Source organism: Stylophora pistillata, chromosome 13 (genome assembly GCF_964205215.1).
Source record: "Stylophora pistillata chromosome 13, jaStyPist1.2, whole genome shotgun sequence".
In the NCBI taxonomy this organism is placed as follows: domain Eukaryota; kingdom Metazoa; phylum Cnidaria; class Anthozoa; order Scleractinia; family Pocilloporidae; genus Stylophora; species Stylophora pistillata.
In genome coordinates, this window is record NC_142531.1 from 20,225,556 (window position 1) to 20,244,551 (window position 18,996).

At 37.1% G+C, this 18,996-nt stretch overlaps 1 protein-coding gene and 1 long non-coding RNA gene across 4 annotated transcripts; one reads left to right on the top strand and one right to left on the bottom strand.

The window, feature by feature from the left end:
- The first annotated feature begins 2,708 nt into the window (after positions 1-2,708).
- Positions 2,709-10,127, top strand: LOC111338206 (uncharacterized). 2 transcript variants are annotated; one of them, XM_088743604.1, is made up of 10 exons: positions 2,709-2,882; positions 2,985-3,147; positions 3,580-3,685; positions 4,115-4,390; positions 4,709-4,951; positions 5,788-5,827; positions 6,492-6,703; positions 7,331-7,357; positions 7,456-8,394; positions 9,402-10,127. In XM_088743604.1, exons 3-10 carry the CDS (start codon positions 3,616-3,618, stop codon positions 10,103-10,105), a joined length of 2,511 nt encoding a protein of 836 aa, XP_088599730.1. In that variant the 5' UTR covers positions 2,709-2,882; positions 2,985-3,147; positions 3,580-3,615; the 3' UTR covers positions 10,106-10,127. The 2 variants fall into 2 exon arrangements, with proteins under 2 accessions (XP_088599730.1, XP_088599731.1); XM_088743605.1 differs by lacking the exons at positions 2,709-2,882; positions 2,985-3,147; positions 3,580-3,685; positions 4,115-4,390 and having other exon boundaries at positions 4,783-4,951; positions 5,788-5,819.
- Positions 10,128-10,452: 325 nt separating this feature from the next.
- LOC148718099 (uncharacterized) lies at positions 10,453-18,468 on the bottom strand. 2 transcript variants are annotated; one of them, XR_015994810.1, is made up of 3 exons: positions 18,317-18,468; positions 12,188-12,310; positions 10,453-10,864 (listed from the first exon to the last, which is right to left on the bottom strand). It is a non-coding gene; the product is annotated as an uncharacterized LOC148718099 (long non-coding RNA). The 2 variants fall into 2 exon arrangements; XR_015994811.1 differs by lacking the exon at positions 18,317-18,468 and adding an exon at positions 13,389-13,466.
- Positions 18,469-18,996: the final 528 nt, after the last annotated feature.

Below are 18,996 nucleotides of genomic sequence, written 5' to 3' on the forward strand. Positions count from 1 at the left end.
TATGCTCCCGTGGAACCGCGCAGCCTTTGCGCGGTATTGATATTTTGAAGTTAGTAAAAGCGAATTATCATGAAAGCTATTCTAGAGTCTAATGCTGCTTAGATAAGATGTGCACAGACACAAATCGAGCTTTTGCCTGAAGTCGACCTCATCTTAGTTGTGTTCTATTTAGGAGAACACGTAGTATCCATATCGCTTTTCAGTCCCGTGGTTTTTATGATCACTTGCAAGTATCGATCCGAAGTCAGATTGTTCCAGCTTTCGACGCTATTTTGAACTGAGTGACACACATGGCGTCGATCTCAAGCGGTTATTTAGGCTCGCTTCGGTCTGAATGGCATGAGAAATCTGGGGATGCAACAGATCCTGCAAATTATAGACCCATAGCAGTTTTATTACCATTTAGTAAAATCCTAGAAAAAAATATTAATGATCAACTCACCTCATTTCTAGACAAATACAATATCTTGTTGAAATACCAGTTTGGGTTTAGAAAAGACTATTCCACTGAGCTTGCTATTTTAGAAATAACTGACACTCTTAAAACCTCAGTGGACAACAATCTCATAACATGCGGTGTCTTTCTAGATTTCTCCAAAGCCTTTGATACTGTCAACCACGAGATACTGCTAAGGAAATTACATAAGTATGGACTAAGTAGAAAAGCTTTAGATTGGTTCACAAGTTACCTTACTAATAGAACCCAATATGTGAAACAAGGTAATGTTGAATCGAATTATCTTCAGATTGTTTGTGGAGTTCCTCAGGGATCAACCCTTGGACCACTATTGTTTCTTCTTTACATGAACGGTATTACCAACTCTTCAGATATGCTTTCCTTTCGACTTTTTGCTGATGATGCTAATATTTTCTATGCCACTAAAACATCAAAAGACCTTGAGGCAGTTATGAACTCAGAACTTCAGAAAGTAATTAACTACTTTAACCTCAATAAACTGTCTATTAACATGAAGAAAACAAACTTTATGATAATAACATCTCCACAGAAGCCAACTATACACAATATTAATATTTCAAACATTGATCGTAAAGCTAGTATCAAATATTTAGGAATTTATTTAGATAAGCATTTGAATTGGAAAACTCAAATAGCACATGTACAAAGCAAACTGACTAAAAACCTTAGAATCTTCTACTACTTGCGAAATTACCTAAATTTAAAGATGCTAAGACAACTGTATTATGCACTTATTTACCCTTATCTTAATTATGGTGCAATGTGTTGGGGCAACACTTATCAGAATAATTTAAAGAAGATCAGCACTAAACAAAATAAATGCATCCGAAGTATCTTTTTCGCAAACAAACGGGAGCCCTCTTCCCCTTACTACCAAATCCTTGAAATTTTAAAATTTGAAAATGTTGTGAGATTCGAAATCTGGTTACTTGCATTTAAACCAAATAACAATCCAACAACTATTCCTGCAATTTTCCATAATTTTTTAATACCTATAACAGCTGTCCACTCCTATAACACCAGACAATCCGCCAAACTTAACTTCCACCGACCACAAGTCAGAACAAACATAGGAAAATTTACTTTTAATTACTCTGCTTCTGTTATATGGGAAACTGTCCCCTTGGCATTGAAAAAAATAAGAACATTTAACAGGTTTAAGAGGCTTTATATGGCCCACCTGATATCTCGTCAATGAAATAATACATGATATCTGTTTAGTGATCAAATATATAGTATGTAACAATCCATATGTAAATAACTATATTAATAACGGTTAATAATAATAATAATAATAATAATTGTCCACTTATATGTAGGTCTTTGTTGCTGCTGCTGCTGCTGCTGCTATTGTTGCTGATGATGCGTTGTTCTTTTCCTCTCCTTTGTCCCTGTCTCTGCTTTGGTCCATTGTTGTTGCTATTGTTTGTTTGTCTGTATGTGTGTCTGTTCTTCTCTTATTAAGCTTTTCCTATATAGATTCTTGCCTGGTTCAATATATCTCCAACATACCTTAAATTTATACCGGTAATTCTTTCTTGCCCATTAATCCCAGCTCAGTACTATTTCTTTATTTATCTAAAAGTAGGAAGTGGCCAACTAGAAAGCCTTTGCTACTTTGGCCACCACACACATTTTTATAATCTTTACTTTATTTATTTTATTCTGTAATCATTTGTTGCAACTTTACTTTTCTATCTATGTTAATTTTATGTAAATAGTGTGAAATAAATGAACCGAATGAACCAACCAAAGAAGATATGAACGTAGTTGAATTGCAGCCATTTGATCGAACGAGATGAGTTGTTACAAAATGATCAGTATTGTGAGCTAAACCACCATACTATGCTCGTAAGTTTAACTAAACAATGGATTTTATTAGACAGAGACGAAAATATCCATTCCTAAGTTTTACTGATCCATGATTACTACTAGTTCTACATTTATGAAACCTCACAATCCAACGAGAATCTTTACGTAAGACTGTTGGTATATTCAAGACATCAAGGAAAAGAATAAGAAAATAAAAAGTACCTCACTAATAACAGTCATCCCTCGCCTATTGCTCATGTAAAGTTATGAGTAAAACTAGGTAGTTTTCAAAATAGAAGATGCACTAAGACGTAATCTTGTCTTGACCACGCCCATCACTAACATTCTATGATAAAAACCTGCTACAAAGAGGTCTCTTGAAACGCAATTGGTAGATTTTGACAGATGTCGCCAGACAGGGAATTTGTCGTTAATGTGAATTTTAGCACTGAGAGAGAAAAAATTAGGTCAGTAATTCTGTTTTACATTCTTTCCTTTGTAAAAGTTTGAGAAGTCCTGTAGCCGGTAAACGTTTCGGTCGAGTGGACAACTTGAACAGAGGAAATATGAACACCATGGCCAATATTTTACGGTACATCCTCTTGTTTGATTAACAATCTAGCCATTGGAATTTCAAACTATATCTCCTACATTGTTACATGTTAATGCATTCATTTATGGTTATTTCTTTTAGGCTTAAAATTCAGAGGCATCTGTTTATCATGTAAACACTTTGGGGTGTTCTGCACCTGTTGACGGTATTTGTTGATCGTCACGCTGGTTTTGTGATCGTTATAAGAAATCTTCAAGATTTTCTTCTTACATTCTTCTATCTGTGATTGAGCAGAAGTGCAAAGGTAGGAAAATACAAATACCTCTTACGACAGTCTTAGCATATTTCCTTTACTTATTCTATGACACTTTCATTCAGATTAAATCAATTTAGACTAATTTTGCAAACGGGCACTGTCCATGGATGTTTAATGCATTGCCTTGGATTTTTTTCAAAGATTGAGAAAATTTTGGAAGTTTAGTCAAGTATTTTACCATGAACAAAATTTACCGCACCCTTACCTATTAAGTCGGTAAATAAGTCCATTACTCGGGACCTACAGCCCTGCCTTCTCTTCTCAGAGTATATGATGATTACGTCAAATCCCAACTGCTCAAACAATACTGCAATTTTACTTTGCTACAATAGGATCAGTTTTTTCTGTAGCTATAAATCTACTATTAGCTTAAAGAGGTTTTATTTGAAAGTGCAATGCTTTAGATGTTCTTTTTCCCAGTCTTGACTGATTAGGTGAAGGTTACAGACAGTGACGATGTTGTTATTTTATATGGCGTTTGCATTTATGGCTTCAATGGCAGTCATGGGGGAGGCTTTGATATCGGGTAAGAACATGGTTTGTATCGGTTTAAAGCGCTATACAATGATGAGAACAAGAGAAGATCAAGCTAAGAGACCAAGACCCTTATTGGTTGCTTACTTCTTAATCCTTTCACTCTCCAATGCCTTTTTTAAACTCTAGTTATCCCAACTTGGATTTTTCTCTTTATTCTCCTCAACTGCCTGCTAATCAGAACTGTGAGGGTAAATCACATCTTGGTCATTCTTAAGGACGCCGGGGTACAACCTTTTCTTGGAGAACCGGGAGAATCTAGAATTAATTTAGATGTAATCCTTCGCATCGAGTTTTGCTGGTTTAGATACGTAATCATGAATATTGTTATGTCTCACTCTATGATATCGAAATATTTGTGTGAATAAAGTGTAACTGCATGAGTAATGATTGGAATCTAAACCATCTTTTTCAATACTAGAGAAAGTTATTTCATACCCAAGATCTAACCGAACTGCGTCAACTATGCGGAAGAAGTCATATCCAGGCTCATTTAGAAGTCTAAGTTCAACTTCTCGTTTGGCGTCTCCACCCGCATCATCTCCTCATTCTCACCGTTCAATAAACAAAACCCGCCCCTCAAACGAGCGGACTCATGCAGGTAATCCAGCTACATCGACACTCCGATTTCACTGCTTCAGCTACCCAGGTGCACCTGCAATGGATCGTAGCGAGATATTTGAAATCAAAGGGAAATGTGAGTCATTTTTATTTCTACAGACGAGCCTTTTCATCATTTCCAACATTCAATGCAGGGTGTCCAGAGAGATATGGGAAAACATTTGGTAAAAATAAGGACTTCACCCGGTAGAGAACTACCCTACTATCTGAAAAAATTAAATTGTTTTGAAAACTTAAGTAAAACTCAAAAGCAATCCTTAGGAATGAAGCATTCTCTGGTCAGAGCAATTATATATTAAAAAACGATAATGCTTGTTTCTTTTAGAATTTTTAGTATAATTCACGCTGGCGAGAATAATGATCGGTAAATTTCTTTCATTTATAATCTTCTCAGCTTTCAAAAGTGATGGTTGCTGGAGGGATAACCGAGATCGTGCGATAGAAAAATTAGAAGGAAAGCATCCTCTCTTAAAAGAATCAGATTACAGATCTCGCGTGAATGCTCTCATGAAATGTGCTGAGGTAGCTCTCGCGAAAAATTTACCTATGTTCGCCCTGCAAAATGGAGGGCAGTGCTTTGGAGGAATAGATACTGGGAAAACATTTAGAAAATATGGACCGAGTGCGGCATGCTGCGGTAAGCTTCAGTTACATAGTTATATTATGTCTTATTACATTGCTCGCAGCGTCCGTGGGCAAGATGAAGCGAATCCTATTAGTTCTAATTGGCTACCCGAGCGGGCAAGATGGGCCCATCTTGCCCGCTCAGGATTGCCTGCATTGATCCCGCGCATAAAAAAAAAAAAATTGAATTAGAACTAAATTAATAAATTCTTGGACAATGTTGAAGATGGAAACGCAAAAGGCGGTAGAAGATAGTCACAACAAAACAAACAGAAACGACTCTAGTGAGTTTGTCGTGCTACAAACACAGTTGGCTTTATTTCCCAGCTCTCGAAGTAAAAAAGTCATTCTTAATTCTTAATAAAGCGAGTCTTTTTGTAATATAACAAATCCTTTATTAACCAAGCTTGTTCGGTCAAGATGGCTGGATATCGACCAAGTTCTTTTTCTGCATTTTTATGGACCGAGACGGAGTCGAGGTCCATAAAAATGCAAAAAAAGAACTCGGCCAATATCCAGTCATCTCGACCTCACGGTTGATTAACAACGCATATATATTAAATCGAATATATCTGCAAAGTTAATAGTCTTAAACAAGACTCAATAATTCACAAATTATTTTTAACGAATTAGCGGCGCTTGCTTGAAAATTGATGATTACAAAAAGTTATCTTATTTTCTCTCTAAGACAGAAACCAAGAAGTGAATTCAAATTTGCAAACTGTACTGAAAGTAATTCACCCTGAGAATCTGAATATTTGTTAATTACATTTGTGAAGCTTAATTTCTTTGAATGCTTGATTACTAGTCTAGTAACAGCTTTTGTGCACTTGTTAATCTTGAATGCAGGTGATGGCGAAGGTGGACCATGGAGCAACGAGGTATATAGGTAATGTACACGGCAACGGTAGATATTATAGATTCCGAAAGCTAAAACTTGGGATCAAAACCTCTACTTAATACTACTCCAATACAAAATAAAAGTTCAATAAAAATGAAAATGAAATACAAGAAAGAAACATTTATGGAATGGTTGGGAATAACAGCTCGTTTTCGCAAAACCTGGTTTTTATGCAACTATTTGGGGTATAGCAATTACGGAACTTTAAATACCATCAATGGTTAACTAACCACTAAGCTTTCAGGCACCGAGCCTTAGGATAAGTAATAGTCCATTTTACAGATGCGTGCTTGGTTGCCAAGCCTTTGAACAGGAGTGAGGTTAAGGATGACCTTGTTAGGATACAAATGTTGCTGCTTTTCAAATGTAAATCACTTTATTATCATGCTTACTAGATCCTGGTCTCTATCATAACAAGATTACCTTCAGCCTCACTCCAAATCAAAGGCTTGGCAAGTAACGGTAAACAACTGTAAAATAGCCAATTGTGTCACCATCCGTTGGACTAAAATCACATGCTCTCGCACTGCTTTACCCCACCCAAGATTATTAAGAAACAAATTTACTATCCACCACCACCACCACCACTTCCACCACCGTGATAATCGCGTTGAAAACAAAGCTCAATTTTTATGATTTTCGTTGATAACAGTTTCCTTACAGACAAGGAAAAGCCTATTGCCGACGCCGGTTTCCATTCCTGGTCTTCCTGGTCTTCCTGGTCACCGTGTCCACAGGGATGCCACACGGGAAAAAACATTGTAATACAATTAAGAAATCGAACCTGCTCAGCTTCTCCAGGATTACCACAAGGATGCCATACAAGCATGGAGACTCGCCCATGCCAAGTACAGGTTTGTCCAGGTTTGTAAAAAGGTTTTATCTACTTAAATGATAGTTAGCTATTTTAAGCTATTCTCCTAAGTTTTTTATTAAGATCTATCATCTCAATAAGAGAGGTTCAATTTAACTTAAGATAGCCTCCGGCGGAGGCTATCTTAAGTTTTAAAGATTTTCGATGCGTCGATTACTGCCATCGAAAAGTCAGAAACCCTGTTCCCGTTCCAGATAAAGTAACCTAGATCACAAGACCACCCGACTTAGAGCTAAAATGTCCCCAATCAGACTGCTAATTAAAAGCGAAGTATACCTATTCAACAAACTAAGGTTATCTTTGTAACTGATGAGTTTTTTCGATTGACGATCGCGTAACACTTCAAAGCTAGACGAGGTTTGTTTCCTTTTTCAGTCTGTTCCTTAGTTCCTTAGTGCTTAAACTGAGCTTGATGTCAGAGGAACTCTCCTTAATAACTGAATGAACGCATTGAAAAACTTGTAATGAAAGTCTGAGGGGTTATGGTCACAGTTTTTTTTTGGGGGGGGGGGGGGGGGGGGAGGGGGAGTTTCCTGAGAACTTGACCGAGACAACATTTCTATTTGTCCTCTGCTTTTGGAAAATACCTGAATAGAATTATTTATCCTTTTTTCCAGGAACCGGAGGATCGCATGAAAAACTGGGTACGTTTTTCTTAGGTCGATTCACTTTGGATATCCAACAAATCTGAAGCTTTGTCAAACGTATTTCAAATAAACTTAACTCTGATCTTTGATTTAAGGGAGTGGCAAAGCCAGATCAGATCACGCTGCACCGCCAAAAACCAAAGAAGATGAGAGGAAATTCGGGGAAATGTCTGGTAAAGGCGGAATGAAGAAAAAATGGAGTTCGTATGGAAACAACAAAACCTCGACTGAGATGCCTTATAATGGAGAAGCTTTCAACTGGGTTCAAAGCCATAACGAAAATAAATTTCATAGTTATACAGAGCGCAAAGGGAAAAAGGGACGCAAACATTTTGGAACTGCCACCCTTGATGGGCTTGATAGCTTAAAAGGTAAAAAACATGCAGAGACAATACTGTCCGGACTGAAAATACTCCAAAATAAATGCGGTTTATTCTTTTTACCTTACGGAAAGTTTACGATCATAAAAGGTGATGTTCCTGAGGGTGTGGCGCTTTTGATGTCTTTAAGCGACCGAGTCAGTACGAGGACCGGTGGGAGACCGAGAGGATTTCTGAGCCAAAGCAGTCACGTAGGGAGTCTTGAGACGGTGGCTAACGCAGTACCCCGGCGGAGAAAGTTAGGAAGAGGTACGGGAACTAAAGATACAGACAACCGGAATTGGGAAGATCTTGACATCTCAGGAGTTTCTTTCAAAGGGGACGATCCCGAGCAACTCGATGGCTACTTAGGAAACGTGGGAAAAGTGACATATGAAAAGACTGGAAACAAAAGCGATGCGAGTAGAAGGCGTGTTGTTGAAAAGCAACCCGACTCATTGCTAAGTCATATTGCTAAACTTAAGGATATCTACACGCGATTTTACACGGATAGGGCAAATTCACAGAGGTATCAACAGTGGATGGGGCCATTAAAAGCAAAGTCTGTTGGAGCATTCAACGGCAAGCCTGTTTCAATAATTAACGGATTACGAGCGGTGAAAATTACAAGGAGGCCGTTAGCCAAAGACGTGAACAAAATCGTCAAAACCAATGGTAAGTTGATCTAGACTCAATTTTAGTCTTTACATCTCCAGACATAGTAAAGCATTCTTTACCACACTCAAACGAAAACAAATTGTCAATAATTCAAATTGAAACCTTCCCAAATCTAAAGCGAAGCCATTAGCCACAGACGGTAAAAATTGTGAAAACCAGTAGAAGTTAATTACCAGGAATCAATTTTAGTCTTTACATCTCAGAAAAAGTTACAGTAAAACATTTTATACCACATTCAAACCAAAAAAAAAAAAAAAAACTAACAATGATTCAAATTAAAACCTTCCCAAACCTAGACTTAATACTTGAAATAATTGTTCGGAAATAATTGAAATAATTGTGGGTCTACTTATCTAAAAAATATTACTGAAAATTACAACAAATTTTGTATTCGTCCAACTACTACCAGTGATGTCTTTACCCATCTAAATAGATTGTCAAAACCTAAAGCTACAGGACTAGATAAACTGTGTAAAAGGATCGCTTCTGCAATTGGAGCCATAAAGCGAGTCAAGCCATTTGTCCTTCAATCCACCCTACTCAATATATACAACTCACTAGTTCGATCTCACTTTGATTACTGCAGCCTAGTCTGGGGTAATTGTGGCAAAACATTACCTAACAAGCTACAAAAACTACAAAACCGTGCTGCGCGAGTAATAACTTCATCAAACTATGACGTAGATATCGATTATCTCACGTCTAAATTTATAAAGCGAAATGAATCAAACTATTTTCTGGAGGGGGGGGGGGTAAGTTTCTAAAGAAACGGTGTTGCTGCGTCAGTGGGGGTAACGAGGTAATTTGGTAATACCAACTAAGTTGAAATTGTAAATTGGCCACCGTAACGGGTTAAAAAGCTGACGTTTCGAGCATTAGCCCTTCGCCAGAGCGAATCAAATCTTGCTCTGGTTGCTTATGAACGAGTTTTAGAGGCTAACTGACCAGCTAGGGACGCTCTGTTAAAACTAAACTAAATGCGCCATTTTATTCCTGTTGTTCAGTTTTTCCGGAGCCAGTCGCCCTTTATCCTCTCAACGCCAAATATGAGGCAAGAGACGTGATCGGTGGAAATATACCTGGAATAATTAACAATGTTGTGCCTGCAGCAGGACCTTTTAATCAGAGCGGAAATTCTCTCTCCTTTTTGGGAGCTCCGAAGAGTTACATCGAGTTCCCACACAACGGACAATTGGAAACGAATACTTCTCTTACTTTACTGGCATGGATTTTACCAAGACATCCAGGACCAATCTTTAACTACAAAACTAATGGATGGGGCGTTGCCCTCTGGATGAGCAAACCTAGCAAGCTTTTTGCCCGTTTCATTTCTCGTGGACAAAAAGGAGCACATAAATTCCTTACCGTGAAAAGCTCGCACATCATACCGAACAAGTGGAATTTCGTCGGTGCAATTTACCATCAGAACACTGGACGGGCAAGCTTATGGATAGATGGAAAACTAGAGGATGCTAAACTTATTGGGAATATTACGTTGGCTACTAAATATTCTGTAAGAATGGGAGCGAGAATTGGGGATGAACGCAACTTTCGCGGTCGTATATCATGCCTGCAAGTTTATGACGTGGCATTGACTCCTCGACAAATCAACAACGCAAAATGGAAGTGTAGATCTCTTGAAAGGGTTTTAAAGGGAAAAATAAAGAAAAACCGGCCAGCTGAGACTCGCGACGAACATTGGGACTGATTTTCTCGTCCCTTTGATTAAACATATTTTGTCAGTAATGTGAATTGTCCAGCAGTTATGATGGGAATACCTTCGCGTTCTATACACATGTCTAAATAAAGATGCTGGCAAAAAAGCCACCTTCCAGCCATTTAAACCTCTTCTCTCGTTATTGTAACATTTTGCAGGGACATTTACGCCGGTAAACCGATGGAGGGTGTGGTCTATTGTTTAAATAATCGCTTAATTGGTATAAAACCAAATTTACACTGCATGTTAACTTTCTGGGCGCCATACTTGAGGAAGGCCTCAGTATGTAGTTAGGAAGTATTTTCTGTTCTATCGGAAATAGTAGACGTAACAAAATGGAAAGGAGTTTACTTTCCTTTATTGCTTTACTGTTACTATGATTTGAACATTTAAACTTCAGACTTACAGTAGAATACCTTTATCTTAAATACAAAATGCATAAATAGCGCTAACAATGAATTATCGGTTTATCAGAATGCTTTAATAGGCAATCCAGAATAGGAAACTTTTCGAGGGACTCTACAATTGAGGTCCTCTGTTTGGCTAGGTCAGTGAGGGAGGTCTCATGTCCGCTCAGAAGTCCTTAGTTAGTAGTACACTTCGTTTCTTCTTGTATGGATTAGAACTAGCCTGGCTACACTGTCCGTCATAGCAAGCCAGCTGCTCACCCTCGCAGAGAGCACTCGTATCGCAAAGTGCACAAGGTGCCCCCAGCAAGTCACATCCAGAACTTCTCTTTGCAAACGTGCGCTGCAATAAAGTTAAACAATAAATTGATTTAAATAAACATTTTAAAGATACCTAGGAGGCTACCACTGATCTTCCAACTTAAGAGAAATCAATGGCTTGGTCGTATGAAAAGAGATGACTTGCGGAGTCGTAAAATTTAAAAATGAAAAAAGAAAAAAATCCTATTTCAGCATTGGTCCTTCGCACTACATCAATGATTAAAAACAGTTTTGGCTCTAAAAGAAGTCGTGATTTATTTTTCATCTCCATCAAAATGATGGTTAGTTTGGTGATGTGCGCTTACGAAAATTTTGTCATCTCAATTCATTTTGAATGCGAAGTATTTGCTCCAGCTCCGAGCAGAGACAACAGTTCATTTGAAGTTTGCAATATAAGGCTGTGATAATATTTGGGAGGAAACCACATAAAGCACATCCGCGATTAAAATTTGAGAAAAGTTTAAAGCAAGAAAGAAATATCCTAATTGTTAGAATTGGCTATGTCAATATGAAAACCAACAGCAATGATGCGCGGAAAGGGCGAAACGTGAAGAGTAAAAACCCACGTCAACGGTATTTTACAGAATGTAGAACACTCGTTTGGCGTGGGATGAAAAAAGAAACTTCTGCCCAATCAGTTATTCGAGAAATTGTTGCTTAGTGTCGGCTTGCGGCAGGTTTTACAAAAAGAAACAAAATAAAAAAAAAAATTGTTTGAATTACTTTTTTTTTTCTTTTTTTTTTTCCCCCTAGACCCAGTTGCTCTAAGAGCGGATAGCATATCCCGAAGCATAAATCGCTATCCAGTAGACAAGTATAAATAGAACATAATGCGCTTTCTTATGTACAGGGCTTAGCGCTTTGGTGTCAAGTAGGCGCCTTGAATAGCCCTACTGCCTTTTCGGTAAATTTTACTGATTTCCAAAATAGTTCGTTTGATCTGTCAGAAGATTTGTTGGTATTCAGTCATCCATTACTGTAAAAATAGTGATACTCGTTCATCTGACACCGTCTAAAGTTCCTGACCTCACGTTTTCTGTAATGTTCTTGATTAACGAACAGCCTGTGGATGTTCTATGTGTTAGCGCGACTCGGTTCTTCACAAATTATGTGCCAAAGTGCCTCGTCTGAATTTTTGAGTAATTATTGAATGTTTGGTATTGTGTTTTTCTTTCCATCATTTACATTCACAATGTTAGATGTTTCATTTTAAGAAAAAAAAGGACTGCTGCTTTTAACTAGGAAAATAAACATTTCGAACGTTCTTTGTCAAACTTGAACTTGTGGCGAATGCTTCCACAGACTGTACACAAAACAGTTATCCAAACGATTCAAGCGTGCTTACCATTTCTCTGTAATCTCTGAACAAATTCCTCGCCATCAGTTCTTCAGTTGAGATAGCCAAAAGGAGGTAGACAATCAGTATTACTTTCCTCGCCATGATTGGTGTGAAAGATGCTGTAGGAAACTGCAAACATTCACCACGAGAACAGAAAATTTAGAGCACTTGCGATCAGAAGAGCACGAAATGAGTATGAAGCACACATTGATTGGAAGTTACCAATACAGCAGGGGCTCATTTTATTGCGTTTTAACTAAGCTCCTTTGTTCTTTTAATCTTAATCTTGCTGTCAGTCAAGAGACAGTTCCGTCCTGCTTAACACAAGAAAATTGAATGGGCACGAAATCGCAAGTTCAAGTGAGGCGAGAGGAAACATGGTCGGAAAGTGCGTCAAAAACAAAGCCAAAACAATGAGGCGAGGCCGAAAATAAACTCAAGAGTTTCTAAAAGGAAACGATTTTTATAAAGGAATACTTATTAGGGTACAGTGCCCGATATTTTCAACGTAGCTTTGTGTTAGTTTAATAGCTTGACTTCTTTTAATAATTTAATGCAAATTTAACCAGTGGTGAGTGAGTAGCTTTCGGTAATCTTACAAAACTTACGACTTTAGGAAATAAAGAGAAAAATGGTAGAGAAACTCCATAAAAATACATGATTAAACGAAGGGGGAATAAGGAATTTCAAATACTGTCGCAGCTCTCAAATCAATTAAAAATAATACGCATTTCAATATCCCTTGTAAAATCGACTATCAGGCCGGTCAGATATAACGATGTAGTTTTGTTTTTTAAAAGGCGATTCGTTAATATAAGCCTGGGAAACTAAACATATGCCTATAATGAAGCTTTGTTAGTAAGAATAATTCAAAATTATCTCAATGACATGGCAAGAGTAAAGAGCAGGATACCAATTGAAATTTACCTTTCGGGTTTGGATTCATATCAATTAACGGCGCAAGGCGAGTGATGTTTTCAATTTAGCTAATGTAACCGACCAACTTCGATACACGAATCGAAGTTAATGTTTCTTTTAGTGAATACCTATCATTAAGTAAATTGTTTGAATTTACATTCAGATTGCAGCCTGGTTTGCCATTTCTTAGTTGAACAAAGCTGTGAAAATTTAGTATCATAAACAGATCATCTACGACCGTATGTACAAAGGCAAATATTTTTGTTCAACATAGTACGTTATGACTTACTGTAACGTGCAACGTAACACGATCAAATCTTTACATTTCAGTTGACTCAAGTAGGGGGATGAAATTTCGTGCTGTGTCATTGTTATACGTTGGCTGTTTGAAGTGTGAGCTGAAGTGTTCTTACGATTTGTGACGCAGTTAAACAACATGCACATGACGAATTTATTGACTTGCACGGCAGAAATTCCCTTCCTTCCCCTCAAATTCAAAAGAACATATAGGTACATACACATCAACTAAATGTGGACGACAAGCTTTATAAAGCTCCATATCCTCATAAGAAAACCGCAAATTATTACCAAACATCTCTAAAAATAGGCGCAATCGACGATCCAAAATATCTGAGATTGTTATCCAGGGTTTGTTATTCCCTCGCCTATTATGAAAGTCATCTTTCATAATCCTTTTAGAAACTGATACATTTGAAGTTCAGCCAATACTGGTCGAGAATTCAGTCATCACTTCAAGTACTTTTAAAACCGTGAAATATTCAAAGAATCGCAAGTTAAATTCTAAAAATGCGGCACTCTTCACAGGAGAGCACGGACCTTTTGTCGGAATCCCTGAAAGGATAATTTTCAATTACGATGTTTTTCATGGCCCTGTGAAGGTCGAATGGTAACCGTGACAGTGCCCTCGATCCTTTTCGGTCATTTACAGCACGATCAACTTTGTTAGGGCTGAGATGCTTTTGTAAGCTATAAAGTGCGTGGTGACTGCCAAAGGTCGAGCCGCTGAGTTGGTTCTCAATTGCCTAAGTTAATTTTCTCATGATAAGACCGATCGACGTGAAACGTTACTCGAATAAAATCAAACATATAATTAGTTTGCATACAACTTCAGCCTTTCTCGCTGCATAAACCTTATTAATTTGTATTTTCTCGCTGTATAAACCTTATTAATTTGTGGCTCTGGAAAATCAAATGAGATCAATCCAAGACGTTGACGCTTTTAAAAAAGTCACTCAATTGTACATTTAAGCCACGTATATTATAATGATGTACTATGTACAATTTTTATTGTTGAAAATATGTAGAAATCTTACATTAGTCTTCTTATAATTAAGAATTTAGTTTTATTGTATTTAGTTAAGAATTTAGTTTTATTGTATTTAGTTAAGAATTTAGTTTTATTGTTTGCACACGACAACATCAGCTTTTGCTGAATTTTTTTATCGTGTTTAAATAAATGCTGTTGTTGCTGTTGTCGTTGTTGTTTTACTTCCTGAGCGTGAGTCGGTGACACGTAAACAATTCAACAAAATGTTATCAGGGTGGAAGAAAGTTCGTTAAGTTGTACAACAGAAATTGTAATGTAAGTAGATTTGAAAATCGTCACGTTCACGAGATGATTTCCTCTATCATGAGCTGTCAAATAGCGATTTGGGGTGCCCAGGCCTGACGCTCAGGCGTTTCCGCATCCTAGAACAGTAAATGCTCCGCATTCTAGAACAGTAAATGCAACCACCTCGATGTCACAAATACGTGTACGATTTCATGAGCTCCTAAAATGTTGTTATGGAGTCACAGTATTTTTGTGGTTCTGAGGTTGGAAATTTCACACCTAAAAATTGGTTTCTTTGTGATTTACCCCATAAAATCAAATCTTTAAAACTACAGGTGGCCAGGCGAAAGTTTATAAACTCACTACCAGTTAAAATGATCATGTAATGATGTCATCGCCGAAATTTCAATTTACGTCTTGGTCAGTCTCACAGGAAACGAGATCTGGGAAGAAACTAGAATTTACTATAAAACATCCTTGTGGGTGATTATTCTGATAAAAACTTGGTGAACGGAAAGGCTGGAAATACGTTGTTGCATGGGTGTAAGTCATCCATAATCCGCAACAATGTTTTTGTTTTCATCCAAATTAATGCAGTATTATCCACCAGGGTCCAGTTGTCCAACGGGGGTTAAGCGGTTAAGAAACCGCTATTAACCGTATCGGATTTTATCCCGGCAGTGGATATCGTTACCCCGTTAGTCACCCTTCGAGCAACTGCGGCCAGGTCGTATAATGTTTCCGTATATTGGGCTGAAAATTACGCCCCGATGTTGCTATTATTAGGAAAAAGAAAATACGGCCGTGATACTTTACAGTCGGCCACGAGGTCGTCTGATTTTTATTTTTAGGTTTTTACTGCTGCAGGCTGGTCACCTGAGAATCAACTTGTAAAGAAATCGATTTTAAGTTTAAGAAACAAAGAGTAATTGAATAATGGTTTTGAAAAGTTTCGAAGGCCATCTTGCCTTTACCAAAATTTAAGAGAACGTGGCGAAGAAACCAATGAGGTTTGGTCAGGTCCAAGACTATCCTGACCAATTGAATCGTTCTCAATTATGCCCAGGCCGGTGATCTTAGTGATTGTGCAGAACTTTAGTCCTCTGGTAATTTATAATAAAGTTGACAGGTTACCTGCCAAACGTACGACCTGGACTATGGGAAAAGATCACGATCGTGCTCTTCGGAGAGGAGAGATTGTGCATACGTCCGGTTTTCATATGGTTTGTCCGAATTCAGTGACTGTACCAATCTTGGCGCCTCGCAATTAGGGCGAATGGGTAAAACAAATTTTGGCAGATCAATATATCTAATAGAAAATTCTTATATGATTGTGAATTACACAAAATAAAAAAAAAATGAAAGTTACAATTATTTTCAATTAAAATAACTATCAATTGAAGATTTTTTTTGTTTTAGATATTTCCTAGCCTCGCATTCGTCACCATTAAATTTACCTTTTCCTTTCTTCGCTGGGTAAATTTGGAAAGGGCGTTTTCACTCTAAAAACCGCATCAGAAGTTTCCTGTTTAAACTGGAAAAATGGATGAAATCTTTTCTCTTCACATTAAAACGATTACCATAACTGCTGGTATAAACGCTCGACTGCATTTTTAAGTGCTCCTGCATGTATAATAACATTGTAATTGTGCATCATTGATACCTTGCGGCATGATATTCGTTAGTGAAAGTGGAAAATTACGTGTCCTTGATTAAATTTCATCAAGATGTTTTTAATATCAGTGAAAGTTCTTGTATAATTTAGAAGGTTACCTCAGGTCTAAAGAACAGCTTCAGGGCCTTCTTAAAATTAGAATGTAGATGGAGCTGTCCTAAATTAACGAATTTCCGGAATAGTGAAAATTCATTTTGACTGACGATCACTTCCAAGAGAACTTGAATACTCTCTCTCATGGCACTTTTCAAGCCGATAAAAGCTGTCGTTGACTTTAAGTTTTCCAACTGGCCCCCGAGGGCCTCTCAACCTTGACTTGTTTATCAATAAAGAGGCTGCAGGAAAGAATAATTTTCATGTAGCCGAGTTTCTCTCAATTACTAAAATTCATTATATGGCAGTAAACATCAAAATATATTGTCAATGATTTCCCGGTTCAAACCTTAAATCTGCAGTAGTATTGCAAAAAATCAAATCTGTTGGCCATTTTGGATTAAACAAAGAAGACAAGTTTTGTATGACGCGAGCCTTGCGTTTGCACTCCGATAGATCATCACTGATAGGGGCAAGGAAGAATCACAGAGCGGGTATTTACTCCATGGTATAACGGCTAAATGGATAATGATAAAATAGCGGAGAAAGGAGTGTATTCACGCTGTTATACTTCTCTTGAGCTTCAATGGTTGAAAGGCTCACTGAAGTTGTTAGTTATTCACTTGAAAATATCCATTTAAAAAAATTCTCTACTACTGTTATATGAGTCAATTGTACTATCTCTTCGATCAAATGAACACATTAAAACAGTTTACAGAGATGACAATCGCAGCATTCATAAATAATGGAAAAAAAAGCCTTGACTCGTTCGTTTAAAGGTCTTTGTTTTACTGATCTCTTAACGAAAAGAAGGATTTATGAACATGTTCAGCTTCAAAAAACCAAAATGTAAACAGGCCGTCATATGGTTTTAGATACAATTCATAGTTAGTAGGTTTTTTCTCTGTGTAAACCTAGTCCTTAAAACTTCCGCTAAAGTACATCTTGAGTTAACAGCACACAAGTATGCATGTCCTTCGGAGATTTCGGTGATTCTTAGATACACGCACACGTACAGAACTAGACTTATTTTCACCTAGGGTAGAACTTTTGATCGAAGTTCTTGCAACACTGATCCATCATAGAAAAGCTAACGAAATCAAACTGTGCAATGGCTCACAGTATCTTCTATGGCTCATGGCAGCCACACGAATGAAATTAACCTATACAAAGTTTTCTTCACGATTCAAATGACTCTCTAAGGCTTATACCAAATTCACACTTAGTCAACGAAGTGACAGCCAATCTAATGAAACAAAAATATATCCCGGTCCGGCATAGCCTCAGAGCACTGAGGCTTTGAATCGCTCTGCAATTTGTCAACCAAGATAGTCTACAGGAGATTTTTTAAGATGCAAAAAAGAAATTTAAAAATTCGATTAAGTAGGATCATTCAATGGAAGAATAGAGCTCTTTTCGTTTTATCATCAGTAAAATCTTGATATGCATGCCTAATACATTTTATGCAAAACAAAATGTCAATGTATTATCAAAACCTTGGGAAAAGATAATTAGACACCGATTAAAATCAAATATAAAATTGTTTGTACTTTTCTTTCTTCTCTTTTTCATTTTCCTCCAGTCTGAACTGTTATGATCACTTTTTACCTTATCACTGTCGCCTTTATCTTGAACATGTTATTCTATGGAGAATTTGAAGCTTTTCACTTTCATTCTAACCATCAAAACCCATTAACTTTATTAAATTAATAGCGCTGAGAAAAACACTTTTTAACTGAACTAGATGATTTTTATAGTTGGTTAAAGTACACTTCTAAAAAATTGCTAATAGAAAAGTTACGTTAACTTGCTTCCTAAAAATACGGATATCAACTCTATGTTCGTACACTTCAAACAAACTATCTTTAACACTTACCCTCTAAGAAGTCAGGTGCGAAAGAAGCCGCAATTTACCCTTATTGGCGACGTAGCTGTAGGCTGGTTATATAGCGTCTCAAACGTGTGATTGTAATACAATAAGTCATTTATGAACTCCGAGAGCTAAAAGCGACAAATGAAATATTGCTAGTTTTAATTACTTCACCGGAAAAATTGGATCTTGGTCGCTTCCGCGAAGCTTTGCAACTCAATCAGTGTTGCCGAATGTTTTATAACTTAGTGCAGGCGGCTTAATATTGTATTGTAAACATAGAAAAACTGAAAATTTCACAAATCATAGATATCTTTTTTTCTAACAGTTTCAAATGGAGATGAATTTTCTGGTTTGGTTTAGCTAAATTTGCATAAGGGGGAAAACACTATTTGATCTGAACTTAACGGATAGAATTTTCGTCTGCCTCCATATTTACGAAACTGAGATTTCTAAAGGTTTTAGAAAATGAGAATGATATGACAGTTAAACCATCGTTTTTAATCCTTCGAGATCTCATTAAAGTAAAGGTGTCTTCAAATTAAAGATTTATTGCTTGATAATCGAGGAAATTAATCAGACTAAAATAATTTCATAACTTTTGCGATAAATATCGAAGAATTGGTGACAAGAAATTCAGGTCCTCGCAATATTAATTTTGTAAACCAAGAATCATCATTTCCGTG